Here is a 19,033-nt window from a genome sequence, read left to right on the forward strand (position 1 = left end):
TAAATCAAAAGACTAACTAAAAACTAAAAATTTAAAGCACAAATAGTATTTTTCTTTTTCATAATATAACCATAACATAAATAGAAGTTATAATGGAAACAATCTATAATGACAAACAATCCTAAGCATCTTTTTAAGTTTAATTAGTAAATGAAGGAATGGTGGATTTTTTTTCTGAAATAAAATAAAAAATATATTATTTTCAAAAACAAATTATTTTAACTTTAATTTTTGAAATGCTTTTTTAATTTAGGATGAGTTTGTTGGAGTATTGGCAAATTTCTATAATTTTATAGAATTTGTCCGACAAATTTTACTGTTATACTCCACAAAATTTGATTGAGAACGAAACCCAAATTTTTAAAATTGTATTTGTTTAGAGATACAAAATTATGTTTGACAAAAGAGATATGAACGAAACTTATATGTCTAGAAACATTAAATTAGTATATTTTGTGTCCACAGGAAGGATATCGAGACACTAACAAGGAACATAACTTATTTTTATATTTCTTTTTATTATTCTTGTTAATTTTTCATAATTATATTTTTTATTATTGTATTTTTATTCTCAATTTTTTTAAATGAAAAAATATAATAAATTAGATTTTCGTAATTTGTTATAGTTTATTACTAAACAGAATACAAAACACAAAACTTTATGACTTGTCTTTTATGTCTTATTCTCAGTGTCTTGTTTTATCTTATTCTCAAAAACAAACGCAGCTCAAGAGTATATAAGAGTAAAAAATATGACTTCTTCAATATTGTCGACCATAATGGCAACTATTATCATCATCTTTAGAAATACACAGGTATACAAGGATAAGTCATATTTAACAAGAATTTTTTTTATTATAAATTAAAAAAATTATGATTTAAAAAAAATATAACATATTTATGTGTACTCTTATGTACTCCTGTATACTCTTATGTACTCTAAAAACGATGATAATAATTATTATTGTCTAAGTTTAAGAATTTAAGTCAACAAATTATTTTTTGAGAAGTCGAAACGAAATTTATAATTTATATGAAATTTGTCGGTGAAACAAACTTTATTAATATTATGAAATTAGTTGGAGTATACATAAATTTGCCTAAAATTTAAAAAAACAAATGTATCTACAAAATTAAAATTCAAATAACGTGTTTTTAAAAATAAATATTTTTTAATTTATTTTAGAAAAAAATCTAGTTGATTACTTTTAAATTATATGATTAATTATCACATCTTTAGGATGATATATAATAAGATTATTAAGATCCAGATGCACATACAATCTTACCACTTGCCATATCCAACGCTCCGGAGTTATCCATCTTCACTGGCGCGGTTGGATTAGACCATCTAATCCACGATGACAGAGAAATATGACACATTTGCCCTTCTCTACTCAAATTAGTGAAATGACCAATCATCAATGTGTACGTAATGCTGCGTTCCAAAGGAAGCAGTTTTGAATTTAACCCTAGACTAGACTAAGTACTAGATACTTTTCTTATTATCTAATCAGGACCACCCACGTGGGACCTTGCAAACAACTTCCACTTTACATCCGTTGGATCTTGGCTACTTACAAACAAACCCACTTCTTTTTATTTTTTTCATTTCGGATTCCTATCGCTGACATCTATTTTCTCTAAGTTAGGAAAAAAGAGTTAAAAAAAGCCATAAATATTCGCAGTCCTTTTTTCTCAGCCAGTGAACAACACAACACACAAAAACCCGAACAGAAAAGAAAAGGGAAATAAAGTAAAACGAAAAACAAATCCACTCTGAAACTAGTCAGCATCACACTCTTCGGTGTCGTTTCATCCTTCTGCTACGCTCGCCGGAACCCTAATTCGATCCGCCGGAACTCGAATCCACCGGTGAGGTTCAATTGACCACACCTGCTCGTTGTTATCTCCGTTTATTTGCTGTGTTGTTTTTATCTGTACTGAAAATTTCACTGACGAAGGGATTTTTGGTATTTCTGAGGCAGTAGATGAGTTTACGATTGGGGAAAAGGTGAGATCAAAAGGATTGGATTTCCTCGCCGGATGGAGGGAGGTAGCGTCTCTAGACTTATTTGTACTGGTACTGTTCATGTCCGACTTTCGAGTTACTTATTACTATTATTATTTTTCCTTTTTGGTGTGATTAGGGCAAACAAAAATTTGCTTTTGTTTTTTCTTTTCATTTCTGCATTGAAATGGCAAGTTTTGTGTGAAAGATGTTTACTTTCTTCGTAGCCACTTGAAAAGGACAATTCACGCAGAGAATAAATTGTTCCTGAACTGCTTTTTAATTGAACTTTTCAGGTGGTCATTTTTTATTTATTGGTCTCTATTACTTAGGTTTTTGTCTGTATAGCTGCGAAGTGTAAACAATCGTTCTGATGGTGTAGATTTCTCATATGAGACAAGACAACAATAGAGTTCAGTTCACTTGGTTTAGGATTTCAGCTTCTTCTTTTCCAGTTTTGTCAACATGTAATTTTTTCTTTTTATTTTGAAGTGGTTGATTGTTTCCGTTTCTTCGTCACAAAATAAAGAAGATCCTAATTGCCATGGTGGCTGTATTCCGAAGATGCTGTTTTGATTGTATGATAGGATAACGATGAATCTATCTCAGTCATTTCTGAAATAAAAAAACTTGGTCTCTTTCAATTATTTAGGTTTACTTGGTTTTTTCCTCTGACATAATGTTCTTACAACAAAAATCTTCAGATAACTAGACAGCCTAGCTACTGCTCATCTATTGTCTTCTTCAAAGCATATATTTTGTATTATTGGAATCACATAGTTATATTACTACCGGAGAAACCAAATTATTTGGAATATGATGGTTTGATTTTCTTTTATTGAGGCTTGTGAGGTAAGAGTTAAACATCTTGTGAATTGCTTTACAATTCTGAAATGTTCCTTGCTGTGCTGAATATGGTATATTCTTATGCTGGTTTCATCAAATTGAGATTCTATCTCACCATGTTTTGTGTGGAATGGTAATCTCAATCTATTTGTTCATCTTGGTATATGCATGTTGTGTGCATGATGATTATGCTCCGTGAGGGATGAGTATGTAAATGTGATTGATCTTATGTGAGCCTCTTTTTCTTGCATATTTGTCTCTTTTCATGAATTTCTGCCCATGTGTGCATATATGCACATCGAGTTTGATCTCACACCATTCTCATTTTTTGTTTTAGGGATACACCCATGGATTATGATGACAATGATTTTCAAAGCCAGAATCTCCATTTAGCTGGTGAAGGGAGCACCAAATTTCCTCCAGCATTAAGGCCATATGCGCTCTCTAAGTTTGATTTTGATGAAAGCCTTCAAGGGAATTTAAGATTTGATAGTTTGGTCGAAACTGAAGTTTTTCTTGGCATTGAAAGTAACGAAGATAACCAGTGGATTGACGCATTCTCCCGAGGGGGTAGTGGCATAGAGTTTAGTTCAACTGCTGCTGAATCTTGCCCCATATCAAGGCATGGAAATATTTGGTCCGAGGCCACTTCCTCGGAATCTGTTGAAATGCTATTGAAATCTGTTGGACAGGAGGAGTTTATTCCTAGACAAACTATTATTCAGGAATCAGATGCCTGTGATGAACTGGCCTGCATAACTAAGCAAATGGACCCCCATCCAAAACGTGACAATAAAAATGAATTGAAAGACAATGTTACAGATTTACAGCCTCCTGGAGGTAGTCATGGGAATTTGCCTGGATTGAAGGAGGATGTAAGAATGGAGCAGCCTCTGGATGGAGTTTCCGAAAGTCATGAAGTTGGACCATCTATCGGCGGAAGTTTGGGTAACCTGGAACCAAGTGATATTCACAGAAATATTGACTTACCTGTTTCCGATGGGAATCCAACTATCTATAATGATAACAGGAGTAATACTACAATTCTAACTGAAGTTGAGACTGCTGCTGACATCTTGCACAGTGACAAAACCCAAGTTGATTCATCTGTATCTGGGGTGCAAACTCATGCTACTGAAGCATCTATTCAAAGTGTGGTTGATGAGCAACAAGGTGCTTTACAAACACCAATTAATAAACAAGACTTGGATGGAATCACGGATATGGGTGATGCTCATCATCCCGAGGTATCTCTCTGTTCAATTGCCACAACAGGCGCTTTGGAAGGTGGAAGTGTAATTGAAGCCCTTGAGAAGGGGGTAAATATTGTAGAAGATTCGTTACAGAAAGAGGAAAGATGCACTGAAGATGATCTGTCTCGAAACCATGCAAGAGAAGATGTAGTTGTCCTGAAGGATGAGTTGATGCCTGATCAATCTGCACTAGCTACGCAGGAGTTGCCAAAGGTTTCAGAAGAGGATTCTACTTCTAAGGGACCAGGAGGTGAGGCCACTAATTCCACTTGTGAGATTTCTCCTAATCTCAAGCATAATGTGGATGTTGTGGAGAAGACAGATTTTGGTGAGTGCAGTGTCACTAAGGAAAATAAGTTATTGAACACTGGTGGCCACATGGATACAGAGATGTTATCAAGGAAGCCAGAGAATTTTGTTTCTTCAGAGGGGGTAAATGACATTTCTAAAGTAAGTGAAGGAGTTTTGGGTGACCCAGCTCAAATATGTCAGAACAGTGAACCTGACAGCCAAACTAACCATGAAAAATTTGATCAAGACACATCTGTCAATGACAAAGAGAGTAAGACCCCTTCTGAGTCTGGTCCAAATCATAGTGATATTGACCAATCACATCCTGTAGATAAGAGAGGTGGTTTGTCATTGCCAGGCGAAGGCATTGTGCAAACTGCGTTGACAACAGTTGCTGTGCCAATTAATGTCACACCGGTCAACAATTCAGGTATTTTTCAATTGAAATTACTTTCAATGTATTGACAATGCAGAACATTTTAATACTATCAGTGAATCATATGATGGCTTACATAATCACATTTTACATTTTACAAACTTCTAGTGGTGAAGGTGAAGTATTTAAGCTACCAGAGTTGTGTCACTTCTTTGGTGATTGAGTAAAATGTTCACATTGATTATTTTGATTCAGAAAAAATAATTTTGGCTGAATCTATCTTTGGACCTGATTCATTTTAAGCCCCTAACATTTAAGGTATATTTTACATCTTATTTTCCAGCTTCACAGGTTATTGTGGAAAATGTTAGTTCAACATCCTGTGAAATAGTTCCACCTCCTTCTGAACAAGTTGTTTCCTCTCATGAAGCTACTAGTCACAATGATTTTCAAAGCATAACTGTTCTTGGGCCTGCTGTTGATGAAAAGGAAGAGTCTGCGTCCAAATTACCTGAAGAAGCTGGAACTTCTGCCCCTGTTGAATCTTCTGAAAGGGATACTGCTCCTTGTACTATTTCTGGAGCTGATAAACATCATTCATCTGATGCTTCTAGACAAGTGTCATGTGAGACAGTAATCGACTGTCTGCATAACGTTGAAGGGACCAGTGGTACTGTAAACACTGCTGAACCTCAAGGGAAAGTAGATGATAAGGATATCCATGGATGCAATAATGAAGATGGTGTGCCTCCAGTTCTTCATGAATCAACAGATAAACTGGGAGATGGTGTCAAATTTCCTTTTAGTAAGGATGACAAAGGGAATGCACAGAACATTGATGCCAAGTCATCTTCAGGTAATTCTTATTCTAGTTTAGTTTTCCACTTATGATGAAATTGCATTTTGATTGAACTTAGCATTGAATTTTTATGTACCCCTTGTCAAATGAGTTATGCCATACTACTTTTAGAAATGCTCTGATCACATGGTTTCATTCATTAATCTTTTATCAGAGAGAATCAAATGCTAACATTGTGGCTATGGCTCTTCCTGTTTACTAATCTACTGTTCTGTGAACATGAAATCTATTTGTTTATTATTGTTTCTTTTGAGACTGCATATTTTCCTGGTAAAGACGGTATTGAAATTCTTGGTTGAAAAGATTTTGTGAAGCTCTTTGAATTTGAATTACAACACCTCGTGGTGGTATATTTATGGATATATTGATATAATATGTGATGCTGATAAGGATTTGTGGAGTCCATTGCTTGTTCTTTCTGTCACCACATCCATTCAAATTTAGTCCTCTTTACAACATTTTCTTTGCAGGTGATGACATTGTACCAGGAAACAAAACTTCCTTATCTGCTGCTCCTTCACATAACTCTTGTGTTGAGTTGCAAAGCTTTCCTGCTAATAATTCCCGCCCTCCCATTAGTACAGTTGGAAGCCCTTCTAACACTGATAAGGATAAGAACCAAATTAAGGTTTCTGCTAGTCAGAATCCGCCAACTTCTCAGGATCTGAAGGGAGAAAATGCTTCCAAAGCTGAGAGCAGTTTGACTCCAAAATTACATCCTGCGATTGATTCGTCCATAAAAAATGTCATGGATGTGAACCAAGAAGATATTGGCAAGAGTCAACCAGTTCCAGTTCCTGTTATTGCAGACAAGAAAACATCTACTGTAAGTCTTGTTTTAGTTTATAATCCAGGCCAGAATTTTGTTATCCCGTTGGTGATCTTTTTATTGCATATATTTCCTGATCGAGTTTATTCTTAAATGTGCAAGTGGTCTTGTTGAAAAATGTAATATATAAAATGTATATTATGTGGTTTTCAAGGTAACCTTATAGGCATAATTTATTATTTTTCTCTTCTTTATTATCGAAGGCTGTGGATGGTTCTCCTAAAACTTCTGGGCGACGACGTGCTTCAAAATCCAAAATTTCTGGAAATATATCCCATGAAAGCCCACAAATACTGGATGGAGTGGCAGCACACAGGGCTCCAAAATCTACCCCTGAACGCAAACCTAGGCGGACATCTAATAAGAAACCTGGAAAGGAATCTTCTACAAAAGGAAGTCGGGTGAAAGATACAACTCTAGGTAGACAGTCGGATAGAGGTGATAAATCAACCAATGTCTCCTTGAGCCCATCTCCTGGTTTCCAGCTGATGCAATCAAACGAGGTGCAGCAGTATGGGCACATTGATCCCAATAGCTCAAAGCCATTTGCTCTTGTAAATCCTTCAACATCTAGCCTTCCAGATTTGAACACTTCTGCTTCTCCACCTGTTCTGTTTCAACAACCTTTCACAGATCTACAACAAGTACAATTGCGTGCCCAAATATTTGTCTATGGAGCTTTGATGTGAGTTCAAAAGTTGGTTAAGTTCTGTCATTTAATATTTTATGAATCATAGTTGTATGTTGTGTGCTTGCTCTTATGAATCACCATCATGCATTTTATTATGAGACCTGGCATGACCAGACCTGATTAATGGAAAAGTGGTCAAATCTCCACTGCTTGTATTTGTTAGGAATTCGGGTAATATGGGGGTGCCTGAAGTCTCAAAACGGGACTCGGGGAGGATGGGATACTTGATGGTATATTTAGGGTTCTTTACCCTTGACAACTAGCTTTTAAAGTGTGGTTCTCCACTTTTCATAGGTGCTTAACAAGTATTCTAAGTTCCTTTCTGTTTTAATTGATGTGTTGAATCTCAGATGTGTTCCATGCCCTTTGTTCAGTTACTGTTATCTGCAGCCAAGTTGCTTGCTAATGTTAGCATAGAACGTTCTAGACCCTTACAGCATGATAATCAATTGTAGCAGTGACTTTTGTTTGATGTTTATACAGTCAAGGCACAGCACCTGATGAACCGTATATGATATCAGCTTTTGGGGGACCAGGTTAATTTTTTTGTTTGTTATGATCTTGTTGCATCTCCTTTTTGACTTTTTTTTTTTATTTTTAACACAAGATTGAGTTTCTAGACATTCTTTTAGATGGTGGAAGGAGCATTTGGGAGAAGGCCTGGCGTGCCTGCATGGAAAGACAACATGGTCAAAAATCTCATCCTGTTAACCCGGAAACACCTTTACAATCTAAATCTGGTACGAGTGATTTTAAGTTTTTAACACACACACACACACACGTGTCTGCAGATATGATTTAGTTGTTTGGCCCATTTGAGATCTGCAGGTGCCAGAACTGCTGATTCAGCTGTTAAGCAGAGTACTGCTCCAGGAAAAGGTATCTCATCTCCGCTTGGTCGAGGCAGCAGCAAGGCTACTCCAACAACTGTGAACCCCTTAGTACCTTTTTCATCTCCCCTTTGGAATCTGCCTACTCCTTCTTGTGATTCCGTGCAACCTAATGCCCTTGGAAGAGGTTCTGTTGTGGATTATTCACAGGCACTTCCTTCATTGCATCCTTACCAAACTCCACCTCTGAGAAATTTTCTTGGACACAACACATCTTGGATATCCCAGGCCTCCATTCGTGGACCCTATATTCCTTCTGGCTCTCCTGCACCTGATAACAGTGCCCATGTTTCTGCATCTCCTTTCTCAGATACAATTAAGTTAAGTTCAGCTAAAGGACCTTCTCTGCCTCCCACATCTGTCATAAAGAGTGGTACTCCTGGTCTTCCTGAATCGAGTACTAGTATTCCAAGTACTACAATAGGTTCTGTTTCTGCACTTGATGCAAACAATGTGACAGTATCACTTCCTCAACAGTCTTCAGATCCAAAGCCAAGAAAAAGAAAAAAGATTACGGTGTCAGAGGATTTTGGTCAAAAAACTTTGCAATCACCACCTCCTGTTGTTACTACTTATGTATCTACTTCTGTGGCCGTTGCAACCCCTGTTGTGACTCTGCCCGTAACTACCGGTGAAAAATCAGTTGTCTCTGTACCTCCACTTGCTGAACGCCTCAAAATTGACCAAAATGTGGAGAAGCGGATTCTGTCAGATGAGTCTCTTATGAAAGTTAAGGAGGCCAAACTACATGCAGAGGAAGCTTCTGCCCTTTCTGCTGCTGCTGTGAATCATAGCCTAGAGATATGGACCCAGTTGGATAAGCATAAGAATTCTGGGTTGATGCCAGACATTGAGGCTAAACTAGCTTCTGCAGCAGTTGCTGTTGCTGCTGCTGCAGCTGTTGCAAAGGCAGCGGCTGCAGCTGCTAATGTTGCATCAAATGCTGCAGTTCAAGCAAAATTGATGGCGGATGAAGCATTGATCTCATGTGCCTCTGATAGTTCCAGCCAATTTAATAAAATATCTCTTTCTGAGGCTGCAAGTAACTTTGGACAAGCTAGCCCTGCTTCCATCTTGAAGGGTGCTAATGGAACCAATAGCCCTGGTTCTATCATTGTTGCTGCAAAGGAAGCTGCTAGAAGGAGAGTGGAAGCTGCTTCAGCTGCCTCAAAAAGAGCTGAAAATATGGATGCCATTGTGAAGGCTGCTGAGCTTGCAGCAGAAGCAGTATCCCAAGCAGGAAAGATTGTAACTATGGGTGATCCTTTGCCATTAAGTGACTTAGTGGATGCTGGTCCAGAGGGTTATTGGAAATCAGCTGGAGAGTCTTCTCAGCATGTTGGATTATCAAAAGACATGACCAGAGATCTGGTCAGCATTGACAATGTTGTAGACATTCCTGAAACTTTTAATACTCATAACAGAGACATTTCATTGGTTGGCATTTCATCTTCTATCAATGAAAAGAATTCAAGAGGGCCAAGAGGCCGCAAGGTTACTGAGTTAACCAAGCCAGTTGATGTGGTTCCTGAATCTGAACCTCAAATACAGATTTCTAACACTGTTAGCGATGGAAATGAAACTGTGGAGGGCAATAACTTCAAGGAAGGCTCTCTTATAGAGGTTGCCATTTATTTTATTTATAACTTTTTTTTCTGTTTACTAGTTAAAATTTCCAGATTAATGGACATGCATTCATTGTTTTTATACCAACTTTGATGATGATTAGGTACTTGCTTTCATTGAATTTTGTGTGCCTGGTTTACCTTTTACCAAATAATGTTTTTCCTAGTAAACTGAAGCTAGCATATATGCAGGTTTTCAAAGATGAGGAAGGATATAAAGCAGCATGGTTCACAGCCAATATTTTGAGTTTGAAAGACGGTAAAGCTTATGTCGGATACACTTCGCTTGTAGCTGTTGAAGGTTTGTCAAGCTTATGAATACTTGTATCAATTTTCTATAACATATGTTAAGCAGATTCCTCTTGCAGTTGAACCGTTGGTGTCAATTTTACATTCTTAAATTGTCTTTCATGTATTACTGTTAGTTATTTATCTTTTTTAAACTTATTTATTTGAATTTAAATATAGTATCAAATATTAAATCAAGAAAAAATTTATTTCAATTCTTATTTATACATGTTTTAATTGAAGTTTTTTTCTCTTTGAAAAAATGTTAAAAACCCAATCCTTGGCCATGGTCTACCAAGCAATATTACCATCGTTTTGTTTGTACTGGGGATTTGAATATGAACTTTATTTATTTTGGATGAATGATCTAAAAAAATTTAAATAAATTTAATAATTGGGGTGTTGATAAAATATTTATGTTGAAAAAAGATTAGTTAACCAATTGGATGTATACATGTTGGATGTAATGAATCACTGGCCATTATTCATTTATATATCTACCAATTGTGTTTTTAACTTCTAATTACTGTTAACAACAATGTGATTACAAATTTAAAAGGAATTGCTGTCTTCTAGGTGCCGGGCCCTTGAAGGAATGGGTTTCTCTCAAAGCTGAAGGCGACAAACCCCCCAGAATACGAGCTGCTCGTCCTCTCACTAGTTTACATTATGAAGGTACTAGGAAGAGACGTAGGGCAGCTTTGGGAGATTATGCATGGTCAGTTGGGGATAAAGTAGATGCTTGGGTACAAGAAAGGTATAGTTGCCTACAATTTTGTTCTATTTTGTTATTTATTACCGATGAGATCTATACTTTACACTGTTATGGTGTATGGATAAAATATAATATCCCCAATTGCTCACTATTGATTTCTTATGTGATATTCTTGGTGATATTCTTGGTGTTAGTGGGTTTGATTAGCTTATGGAATGGGGTTTTTTAATGAGGAAGAGAGACATGGTGAGTGAGAGAGATGACACTAATTAGATAAATTCCAAGCAGTGAAATAGATGTTATTGCTTAAAATTTCCAGGGAATTTCGCTTTTCTCTTAACTTAAAAGATCTAAGTGAGTATTGTCTGCAACCATTGAATAAATAACTGAGGAAGATGAATATGGGTGTTAAAGTTCTATGTTTGGTGGTTCATTTTCTCAGCTGGTGGGAAGGAGTAATCACGGAAAAGAACAAGAAAGATGAAAAAACGTTCACCGTTCACTTTCCTGGTATGGATATTATTTGATTTGATAGTGGTTATTTATGTTTTTGGTTGTTTAAGGAAATATAATTCTGCTTGATCTTCTGCAGCTAGTGGAGAAACAACAGTTGTCAGAGCTTGGCATCTACGTCCATCCCTTATCTGGAAAGAAGGAAAATGGATCGAGTCTTCTAAGGTGGTAGCAACTATTAGTTCTACGCACGAGGTAATTTTAGTTCCTTCTTATGCTCTCAGCTTATCTACATGCCTGTTTTTACTAAGTTGTACATTTTGCACACAGGGTGATACGCCTAATGAAAAAAGACCTAAACTCAGTAATCCTCCAGATGATAATGGACAAGACAATATGTCAAAGAGTATTGATGCTACGGAGTCATCAAATTCTGATGGGTTGAGATTACTTAATTTGACAGAAAATGAGAAAGTATTTAACATAGGTAACAGCAGCAAGAATGAAAATAAATTGGATACACACAGAACTGCAAGGACTGGTCTTCAGAAAGAAGGTTCTAAAGTGATTTTTGGTGTTCCTAAACCTGGGAAGAAAAGGAAATTTATGGAAGTGAGCAAGCACTATGTTGCACAAGAAAGTAAAATTAGTGATAAAAATGATTCGGTTAAACTTGCAAATTTCTTGATGCCACCTCAAAGTTCAGGACCCCGAGGGTGGAAAAATAGTTCCAAAAATGATACTAGAGAGAGACTAGGAGCCGACTCCAAGCCCAAGACTTCTAGGTCAGGGAGACCACATAGTGCATTTGGCAGAGCAATCCCACCAAAAGACAATCCATCAAGTGCTTCTTCTCTTAGCAGTGATCTACCAGGTCATACAGAAAGGATCAAAGATTCAACTCATTTCAAGAATGCATCCCAGGGTGAAAATCAGTTGGAAAAAGCACCCTACACTACGGATGGAGCTACACAGGGTCCAATATTATTTTCATCACTGGCAACTTCAACAGATGCTGTTCCTGCTAAAAAGACATCCACATCAAGAGCGAGTAAAGGAAAACTTGCACCTGCTGGTGGCAAGTTGGGCAAGGGTGAGACCGAAAAGCCTTCAAATGACCCCATTAAATCAACTTCTGATGCCATTGAGCAGCCTCGTAGATCCAATCGCAGGATCCAACCAACGTCAAGAGTAAGTTCTATAACTGAACTATGTCCACGGTTGCATGTCTAATATAACAATCTTGTCTTGACTTTTACCAAGCATATGGACTAACTTTAAAACGAATATATATGTGGCCCCTCCTTTTGAACCTGATGTGGTGGTTGACTTGTTGACAGCTATTAGAAGGATTGCAGAGCTCTTTAATCATATCAAAGATTCCGTCGGTTTCACATAATCGTAATGCCTCTAAAGGTATAATCCATATATTAGTATTTTATTATGTTCATTACTGATGGATGAGTCGTTTTTTCATCTTATTTCGTTGCTCAACTGTAACAGGTAATAACTAGGGTTGAAAGGGAAAAAACATGCAATGACGCGAATCTCAGTTAAAATGGCGACCCGTGATAAGATGATGGACACACCCAGCATAGATGTGTATATTTATAATAGGAATTTAGGAATGAATGAAAATTATTGCTTCCTTTGAAACTTTAGGCAGACTAGTCTAATAGATGGTCATATTGATTTTTAGTCTTATATTTAAGTATGACTTGATCCCCCTCCAAGTTTTCTGGCACTGTATATGGAATTTCTTCGTACTCGTCTGTAGAGGTTTTATGATGGAATGATAACGTGTTCTGCGCAGTAACCACTTCCTTTGCTGATTGCTGGCCGATCCAGTTTTATGCTTTGCACCTTTTCTGCTTTAAGGCGTTTCGTTAGTATAGGCTGAGAATTTCTTCGTTTTTATTGATATTCACGCGGGAAAAATGAGATATCTTAGTGAATATAAATAAGAACCAATGTAACTTATTCACCATCTGTGTTCTATTAATTTATCTGTTTAGGCTTTCTTAGCATGGTTTTCCAGTTTTCCTTGATAAAATTTCTAGATGTTACCGTTGACATTGGCCTGTGCTTCAGGAAGGACATGCATAATTGGCTTTAATTCAACTTAGAATTGATTGATAGAAAATTAGAGAAACTAAATCAGGTTGCAAGACAAACGACACTAAAGGGCGTAGATACAATTTACACTTGGGCATTTATCTATCAACATTTGCAACGTATTTGATGTCTTCAGGATCCAAACTTGGCTATCAACCAACCACTTGATCCCCCTGGTGATCTTTGAAAGTGAGACGGGATTGCCGTAGTATTGCAACTTCCATCAACAACAACGATACTGATAACAAAGCGAGTGGGGAACATTTTTCCTCATAATAACCTCCCTGGTCCAAAATTCTATTCACCTTAGTAGTGTGCCGACCCTTGTTCCCTTCACGGTGAATTAAGCTTTTCCAGTCAGATTTGCCTGAGGCCGGTATCCATCTCTGGCAAATTCATCCACAGATGTTCTTTCACAAATACACGAGGCAGGATATTCATGAAACTCTCCTCGTCCAGGTCTCATCTCATCTGGCTCTCCCATGAATCCTCTCTGGCATGACTTAACCTTTTTGGCAAAGGTGTCCCAGTCCATCTTATGCCTTGCCATAAACAGAGAGCTGAGCTTCTTTGTATTTGGTCTAATGGTTCTCTTGTGACCCATGTATCTCCTATTAAAAATGCAATAAAAAGTTTATTGGAAGCAGGATAACAAGTAAACCAACAAAATTGGAAGAGCTGTAAATCTATAACCCACTGAAGCACATGTGGGCGAGAATAACTAGAGATTTTAAAAGCAGGAGTTGTAAATCTACAACCCATTGAGCTTCTTATTCAACTTCAAATTTTCAGTTATGAGATGCATTGTGTGGACTGACTTGTACCTCCGGACTTTTTACATCCCTAATTTTCTACATGACTGCCAAAATTACAAACTTAAAAAAGTTACAGTTAGCCCAGCATTGTTACTTTTGTTAATGATAATCACTTTTGTTATCCAGAATTAAGAAGTCTATGTAATGTAGTAAATTAATAAAACGAAGGAATCAAAGTAAATTTATATTTACCTTCTACCTGCAATAATCTTGGCCATATTACCATTGTTATTGGTGACAAATACATTGCTTTCATCACAAACAATGTAGTCTATAGCAGCAAGGCGGGAAGAGAAGGGAAGTAAAGGTTTCAACTCTTCATCGGCAAGCATCTCTTTCGTGTAGATGTTAGGGAAAAGATCCTTCAGGGGTTGCATAGTTTCATCCCCACCATATATTTCACCTGATGCAACATAGAGGTATGTGTTATTTGTAAAACCAAGTGCCCGCAGCATTAACCCTACTTCATGAGGAGTAAGAGGACATTTCCCTCGCTTTCGCTCTCCATCAGCACTTAAATCCTGTATTATCATGAAGCAATGGCTCATTTAGGATATGCATAAATAAACAATGTATGAATGTTTTCAACTGCTTAAGAAATTCAGCAAGTATTAAGAAAAGACAAAACAGCATAATTCTGCTAGTTGAATGGCCAAGTGATTATCATTAAATGTCAAAAGGATTGTAGTCTTACTGGTAGTGTTGTCCACCTTTTTCTTATTTCACCAAGCTCATGTTTCTCTTTTTCTCCGCCACCATAATAACAACGTGAAAATGCCAGCATATCTGGTTCAAACCTGTCATATATCAGTTTAAATGGTGCTATGAGAATCCAAACATTTCATTTTAAGTCTTTATTCATTTATTCCATTTCCCATTTCATAATGAAAGAACAATAAAGTTTGTTATTAACTCCAATAAATTGCATGATAAAGTTGAATTTCACTCGTCCACTTCCTTAATAACTCAAAGTAGAAGTAGTAATTCAACATTTTCTATTTAATCCACGTAATCAACCCCACCTAGTGGGATAAAGCTTTTATACTTTTGTTGAAAGAATTACAATGATTTTCGCCTTTCACAACCAATACAAGCTTGTCTCCTTACCAAGAACACTGTAAGAAATTACTAAACAGGAAAAATCAGATACCTCAAGTGGACTGCTATATAACGGTGTGCCATCTTCTGCATTCTCATAACAATTTTTTGACCTATTTCTTCTATAGGTTTTGTAAACCTCAGTGCATGATAATTAACTCGGCAACGTAGTTTTTGTAGTTCCTCATCAAGGTTATTTGCTAGTCTATAGTCAAACTTTGTCAATTGCACTACCTGCAAAAATATCCCAAATGTTAGTTAGTGCATTCAACTTAATAAAGACATCCAGTAAACTGGCAACCAATTAATATAGTTTCCTCATGAAAGTCATTTCAATGAAACAAAAGAACTTCTAGCAAAATAATAGTATTAAAAAAAGTATCTATTACAATAGGTAATGGGACCATACCTGTCGTCTCAACAGTATTGGCAAAACTTGATCCAGATAATATTCAGGTTCAGATTTTCTTGGGACGCGCATTGTATATGGAGGTTTCTCCATTGATCGCATGAACTTATCGGGGACCCTTTTGACAATTGTAACATCTTTTGCAAGAGAAGAAATGAACCAATCAACATCGAAAATATCGTGGAAGTCACTGCATTTAAAAAAAAAAAACAGTAAGTTTATTACAAGAACGATAATTAACTAGATTCTCATAATTATAACCCGGGTTTAGGGAAAGAATTATAGGATCTGCAGAATACCTGTCATCCTTCCAATAAGAATGATGATCCAATTCGGGCACAACTAGTGTGGCATTAAGAATTCGTGCAACAACAACGGCATCTGTTATCTGGATGCAGGAACATGATTTTCATTTTCACATATAGAACTTATTCATTAGTAGTTATTACTAACGGAGTTTAAAATTGTTAGAACAATTAGGGGGCAGACAGAGCTGAGCTAAGCCTCATATTCCATGAAAACCACTGAATTAGAGCCAATTAGCCTACAGAAGATCTTTAATAAGCTTATATCTTTGTTGAGCTCTTAATCAGTAGGGGAGAAGCTAAGACTGCAGAGATATTACAAAAGTCTTACTATTATGATTAGCACATTGTAAAACTCATCTCCTGCTTACCCCAGTTCGTTGTTGGTTGAGCCCTCCGCTAGTTGCAATAAGCAAGTACCCATTTGACATTTGTTCACTCACAGCAGCTATTTCATCCGATTACCAAAATAAGAAAGAAAGTAAATTATTAAAAAATCAGCAAAATCTTGAAGAGATCACCAAAATAACAAAACGTTGCTCTTCATTTAATAAGGCAAAATCACATCCATTGCAAACAATGTAACCAACGCAACAACCCTCTACTTATCTCCTTTTATGGCAACAAGATAGCATCAACCGAAACATCCTAAAATTCTTGGGAATTCATGAAGGAACAATCACTTGAATTTTGTTGTTATATACTGTAACTAACACATTTTAATAATGAATAGACTTACGGGCAAAACGGCGTCCCCTTTCACTGCATCCATAGAAGTACTTAGAATACTGCGATTCCCAAATATCAATCGGCGAACGATAACTCCCATCCTACAGAAACGGTAACGGCTCTGGCTCTCATGCAAAGCTAAAACTTGGAATCAACGAATAAAGAAGATTAGGACATTGGCTGTGAACATACCAGGGCGGAGTAGAAGGTGCGGTGTTGGGAGTACCATTCGAGATCAGAAGCCATGTGACCGGTGAGAAGGGAAACGATTCCTAAGCCGAAGAGCATGAACCAGCAGAGCATGGAGCGCCAGATCGGCTTCCTGTGGTGAAACGGCGTCGTATTGGACCTCCAACAAACATGCTTGGTTTTGGTGTTGGGTTGCGATGAGAGAGCCAGGTTTGTCCACAACAAGCTGAACCTCCACGCCTTTCCCACCCCTACTCCCATTTGCTTGGGTCACACAACACGCAAACCTCTAACCGTCATCCTTTCCTTCATTCATGGCAATCCCCGTTGTCCATTGCTATAGGTGTTTGCGTAAATGACTCAATGAAATCAATGAATGCAAGTAATGTTGTTGCAGTTGTTGGAGCTGAACGAACCCTAAGTTATTTAGGGCTTTTGCGAGGATTTTATTGTTGCAGCAATTATTGGGTATGGATGAGTGTAGAAACTAGAAAGTTTATAGTATAGTGTGATATGCTTTAAGTGTGTGTGTTGAGGAAGCAGGAGGCACCAACACATACTTGATCACTGTCGCTTCCATTTTCCGTTTTTCTAGATTCAAAGTCTCTGCAATTACTGTTACTACTTTGCTTCTAATATTAAATTATTATTTTATATATCTATAAATATTATGTATCTTAAATAGTTACCACCACCACATTCATATGGTGGACACCTCTAATCTCTCTCTGTTATCATCGCCCGTCTGTTATTATTGGGATTATATGGCTCAATTAAATATGAATTAATCTATAATTCAAAGTGATGGTAGCTAATAATGTTATTCAAAATTCACCCAAGTTGCAATTTATTTTCTAATTCCAATAAGATACGTTTTATAATGATTAACTAAATTAACGACTAACGGGATGAATATATGATGACGTTCGGGCTTATTTATGCACGTAGTTTGTGTATCTTTTTACGTTAAATACAGTTGTAATTTTTGAATAATCCAAGCTTATTCTAACTTGAAGATGGAGAGTTAAACAGAAATCATGGAATCAGTGAAGAAACACGTGGTAGTTTTATTTTTCATTTAGGAAAGAGAGACAGAACAGGTGAATTTAATGTGATGGGAAGAAGAGAGCATGGGAACAACAGCTGTAATGCTAATTCGAAGCATAGATTAACTATAATAGGATTAGAAAAAGGATCTTATACCAGATAGCTTCCATAATATGTTCATTTAAGTTACGATGGACCCACTAATTAATTCGATAGAAATTATTTAGTTAGTTAGGATTATATAGAAAGAGTATTATTAGTTTATTACTAGTGTATTTGAGGGAAAAATTAATGAATTGATATTTAATTTAATTTATAATTTTTTTTCTCTAATTCAAGGAGAAGATTCCAACAGTCTTTTCAATTTAAACCGATGACATTAATAAAAATAAAAATAATATATATAAAAATATTATTTTATAAATCAATCATTTTATATATATATTTAATATATGTTTTATATTTCATTTAAATTCTGTACAAATAATTAATTAGTGATTAATTTTTAATATACAGATAATATAATTAAATTTTAATATTTTCATTAATATTTGAAAATAAAAAAGAATCAAAGTAATTAATATTTAGTCAGTATACAATTACCAATTTTATTTTATTCTCGATTTTTAATAAAAAAGAAAGAGATCATACTTAATTAATTAGTTTTTCAAATTTGTGGGTGAGTCACTATAGAAAGTAGAAACCACGTGATTTCGGTGATTGGATTTCTTTTGTTTTAAAATTTGGATACTTTGATAGGTGGAGAGGGATGCAAGCAAATGTAAAACCGAAGGTGACAGATAATGAAATGAAACTCACGGCAAACAAAAGCACAATAGCTTGCGATTTTTGGTGTAACTACGAAGCTGCAAGACGAACATCTTTATATTATACTTTTTTTAGGATAAAGAATGATATTAATTCTTTGATAGGGGCCCACAAGTTAGGAAAAAAGAGCAACACAAACTAGAGTGGTTAGAAATTGAATCATTCTTTAATTTTTAGGTGTGCAAATATGTGCCTACGGAGACTTAGTGCTAGTCTCTCTCTCGTTCTTTCTTACTTTAGTTAGAGGTGGAGATTGGAAACTACCTTACACTTTTATATTAATCATATTTTTTGCTGTGTTTAACATAATACTCTCTCATTTTGTTAATATATATATAGTGTTATATGGTGATATATGTTACAGAAAAACA

The 19,033-nt window shown here is 36.1% G+C and overlaps 2 protein-coding genes across 7 annotated transcripts; one reads left to right on the forward strand and one right to left on the reverse strand.

The window, feature by feature from the left end:
• Nucleotides 1-1,622: 1,622 nt before the first annotated feature.
• Nucleotides 1,623-12,960, forward strand: LOC130954088 (uncharacterized). 6 transcript variants are annotated; one of them, XM_057880823.1, is made up of 16 exons: nt 1,623-1,875; nt 1,989-2,083; nt 3,195-4,831; nt 5,121-5,633; nt 6,107-6,462; nt 6,669-7,150; nt 7,640-7,692; nt 7,789-7,896; nt 7,985-9,669; nt 9,864-9,972; nt 10,536-10,716; nt 11,117-11,184; nt 11,267-11,382; nt 11,458-12,318; nt 12,468-12,543; nt 12,631-12,960. In XM_057880823.1, the coding sequence occupies exons 3-16, from the start codon at nt 3,205-3,207 to the stop codon at nt 12,639-12,641; spliced, it is 6,246 nt and encodes a 2,081-aa protein (XP_057736806.1). In that variant the 5' UTR covers nt 1,623-1,875; nt 1,989-2,083; nt 3,195-3,204; the 3' UTR covers nt 12,642-12,960. The 6 variants fall into 6 exon arrangements, with proteins under 6 accessions (XP_057736806.1, XP_057736807.1, XP_057736811.1 ...); XM_057880824.1 differs by having other exon boundaries at nt 1,989-2,056; XM_057880828.1 differs by having other exon boundaries at nt 1,660-1,875; nt 1,985-2,056.
• Nucleotides 12,961-13,130: 170 nt separating this feature from the next.
• Nucleotides 13,131-17,399, reverse strand: LOC130954091 (O-fucosyltransferase 29). The gene is made up of 9 exons (XM_057880831.1): nt 16,791-17,399; nt 16,609-16,699; nt 16,241-16,317; nt 15,864-15,952; nt 15,565-15,754; nt 15,208-15,389; nt 14,752-14,854; nt 14,250-14,578; nt 13,131-13,853 (listed from the first exon to the last, which is right to left on the reverse strand). The coding sequence occupies exons 1-9, from the start codon at nt 17,046-17,048 to the stop codon at nt 13,586-13,588; spliced, it is 1,587 nt and encodes a 528-aa protein (XP_057736814.1). The 5' UTR covers nt 17,049-17,399; the 3' UTR covers nt 13,131-13,585.
• Nucleotides 17,400-19,033: the final 1,634 nt, after the last annotated feature.

The sequence above is a fragment of the Arachis stenosperma genome, chromosome 10 (assembly GCF_014773155.1).
Source record: "Arachis stenosperma cultivar V10309 chromosome 10, arast.V10309.gnm1.PFL2, whole genome shotgun sequence".
NCBI classification, from domain to species: domain Eukaryota; kingdom Viridiplantae; phylum Streptophyta; class Magnoliopsida; order Fabales; family Fabaceae; genus Arachis; species Arachis stenosperma.

What these genes read in the sequence shown, in the direction of transcription:
- LOC130954091 (XM_057880831.1), bottom strand. Translation starts at nt 17,048, where the DNA reads ATGGGAGTAGGGGTGGGAAAGGCGTGGAGGTTCAGCTTGTTGTGGACA. An exon ending in TATATAGCAGTCCACTTGAG is followed by an intron (nt 14,855 to 15,207) that starts GTATCTGATTTT and finishes GATATATGACAG; the next exon opens with GTTTGAACCAGATATGCTGG. An exon ending in AAGATTATTGCAGGTAGAAG is followed by an intron (nt 13,854 to 14,249) that starts GTAAATATAAAT and finishes CATTTTTAATAG; the next exon opens with GAGATACATGGGTCACAAGA.
- LOC130954088 (XM_057880823.1), top strand. Translation starts at nt 3,205, where the DNA reads ATGGATTATGATGACAATGATTTTCAAAGCCAGAATCTCCATTTAGCT. An exon ending in TTCGCTTGTAGCTGTTGAAG is followed by an intron (nt 9,973 to 10,535) that starts GTTTGTCAAGCT and finishes GCTGTCTTCTAG; the next exon opens with GTGCCGGGCCCTTGAAGGAA. An exon ending in GGATCCAACCAACGTCAAGA is followed by an intron (nt 12,319 to 12,467) that starts GTAAGTTCTATA and finishes ACTTGTTGACAG; the next exon opens with CTATTAGAAGGATTGCAGAG.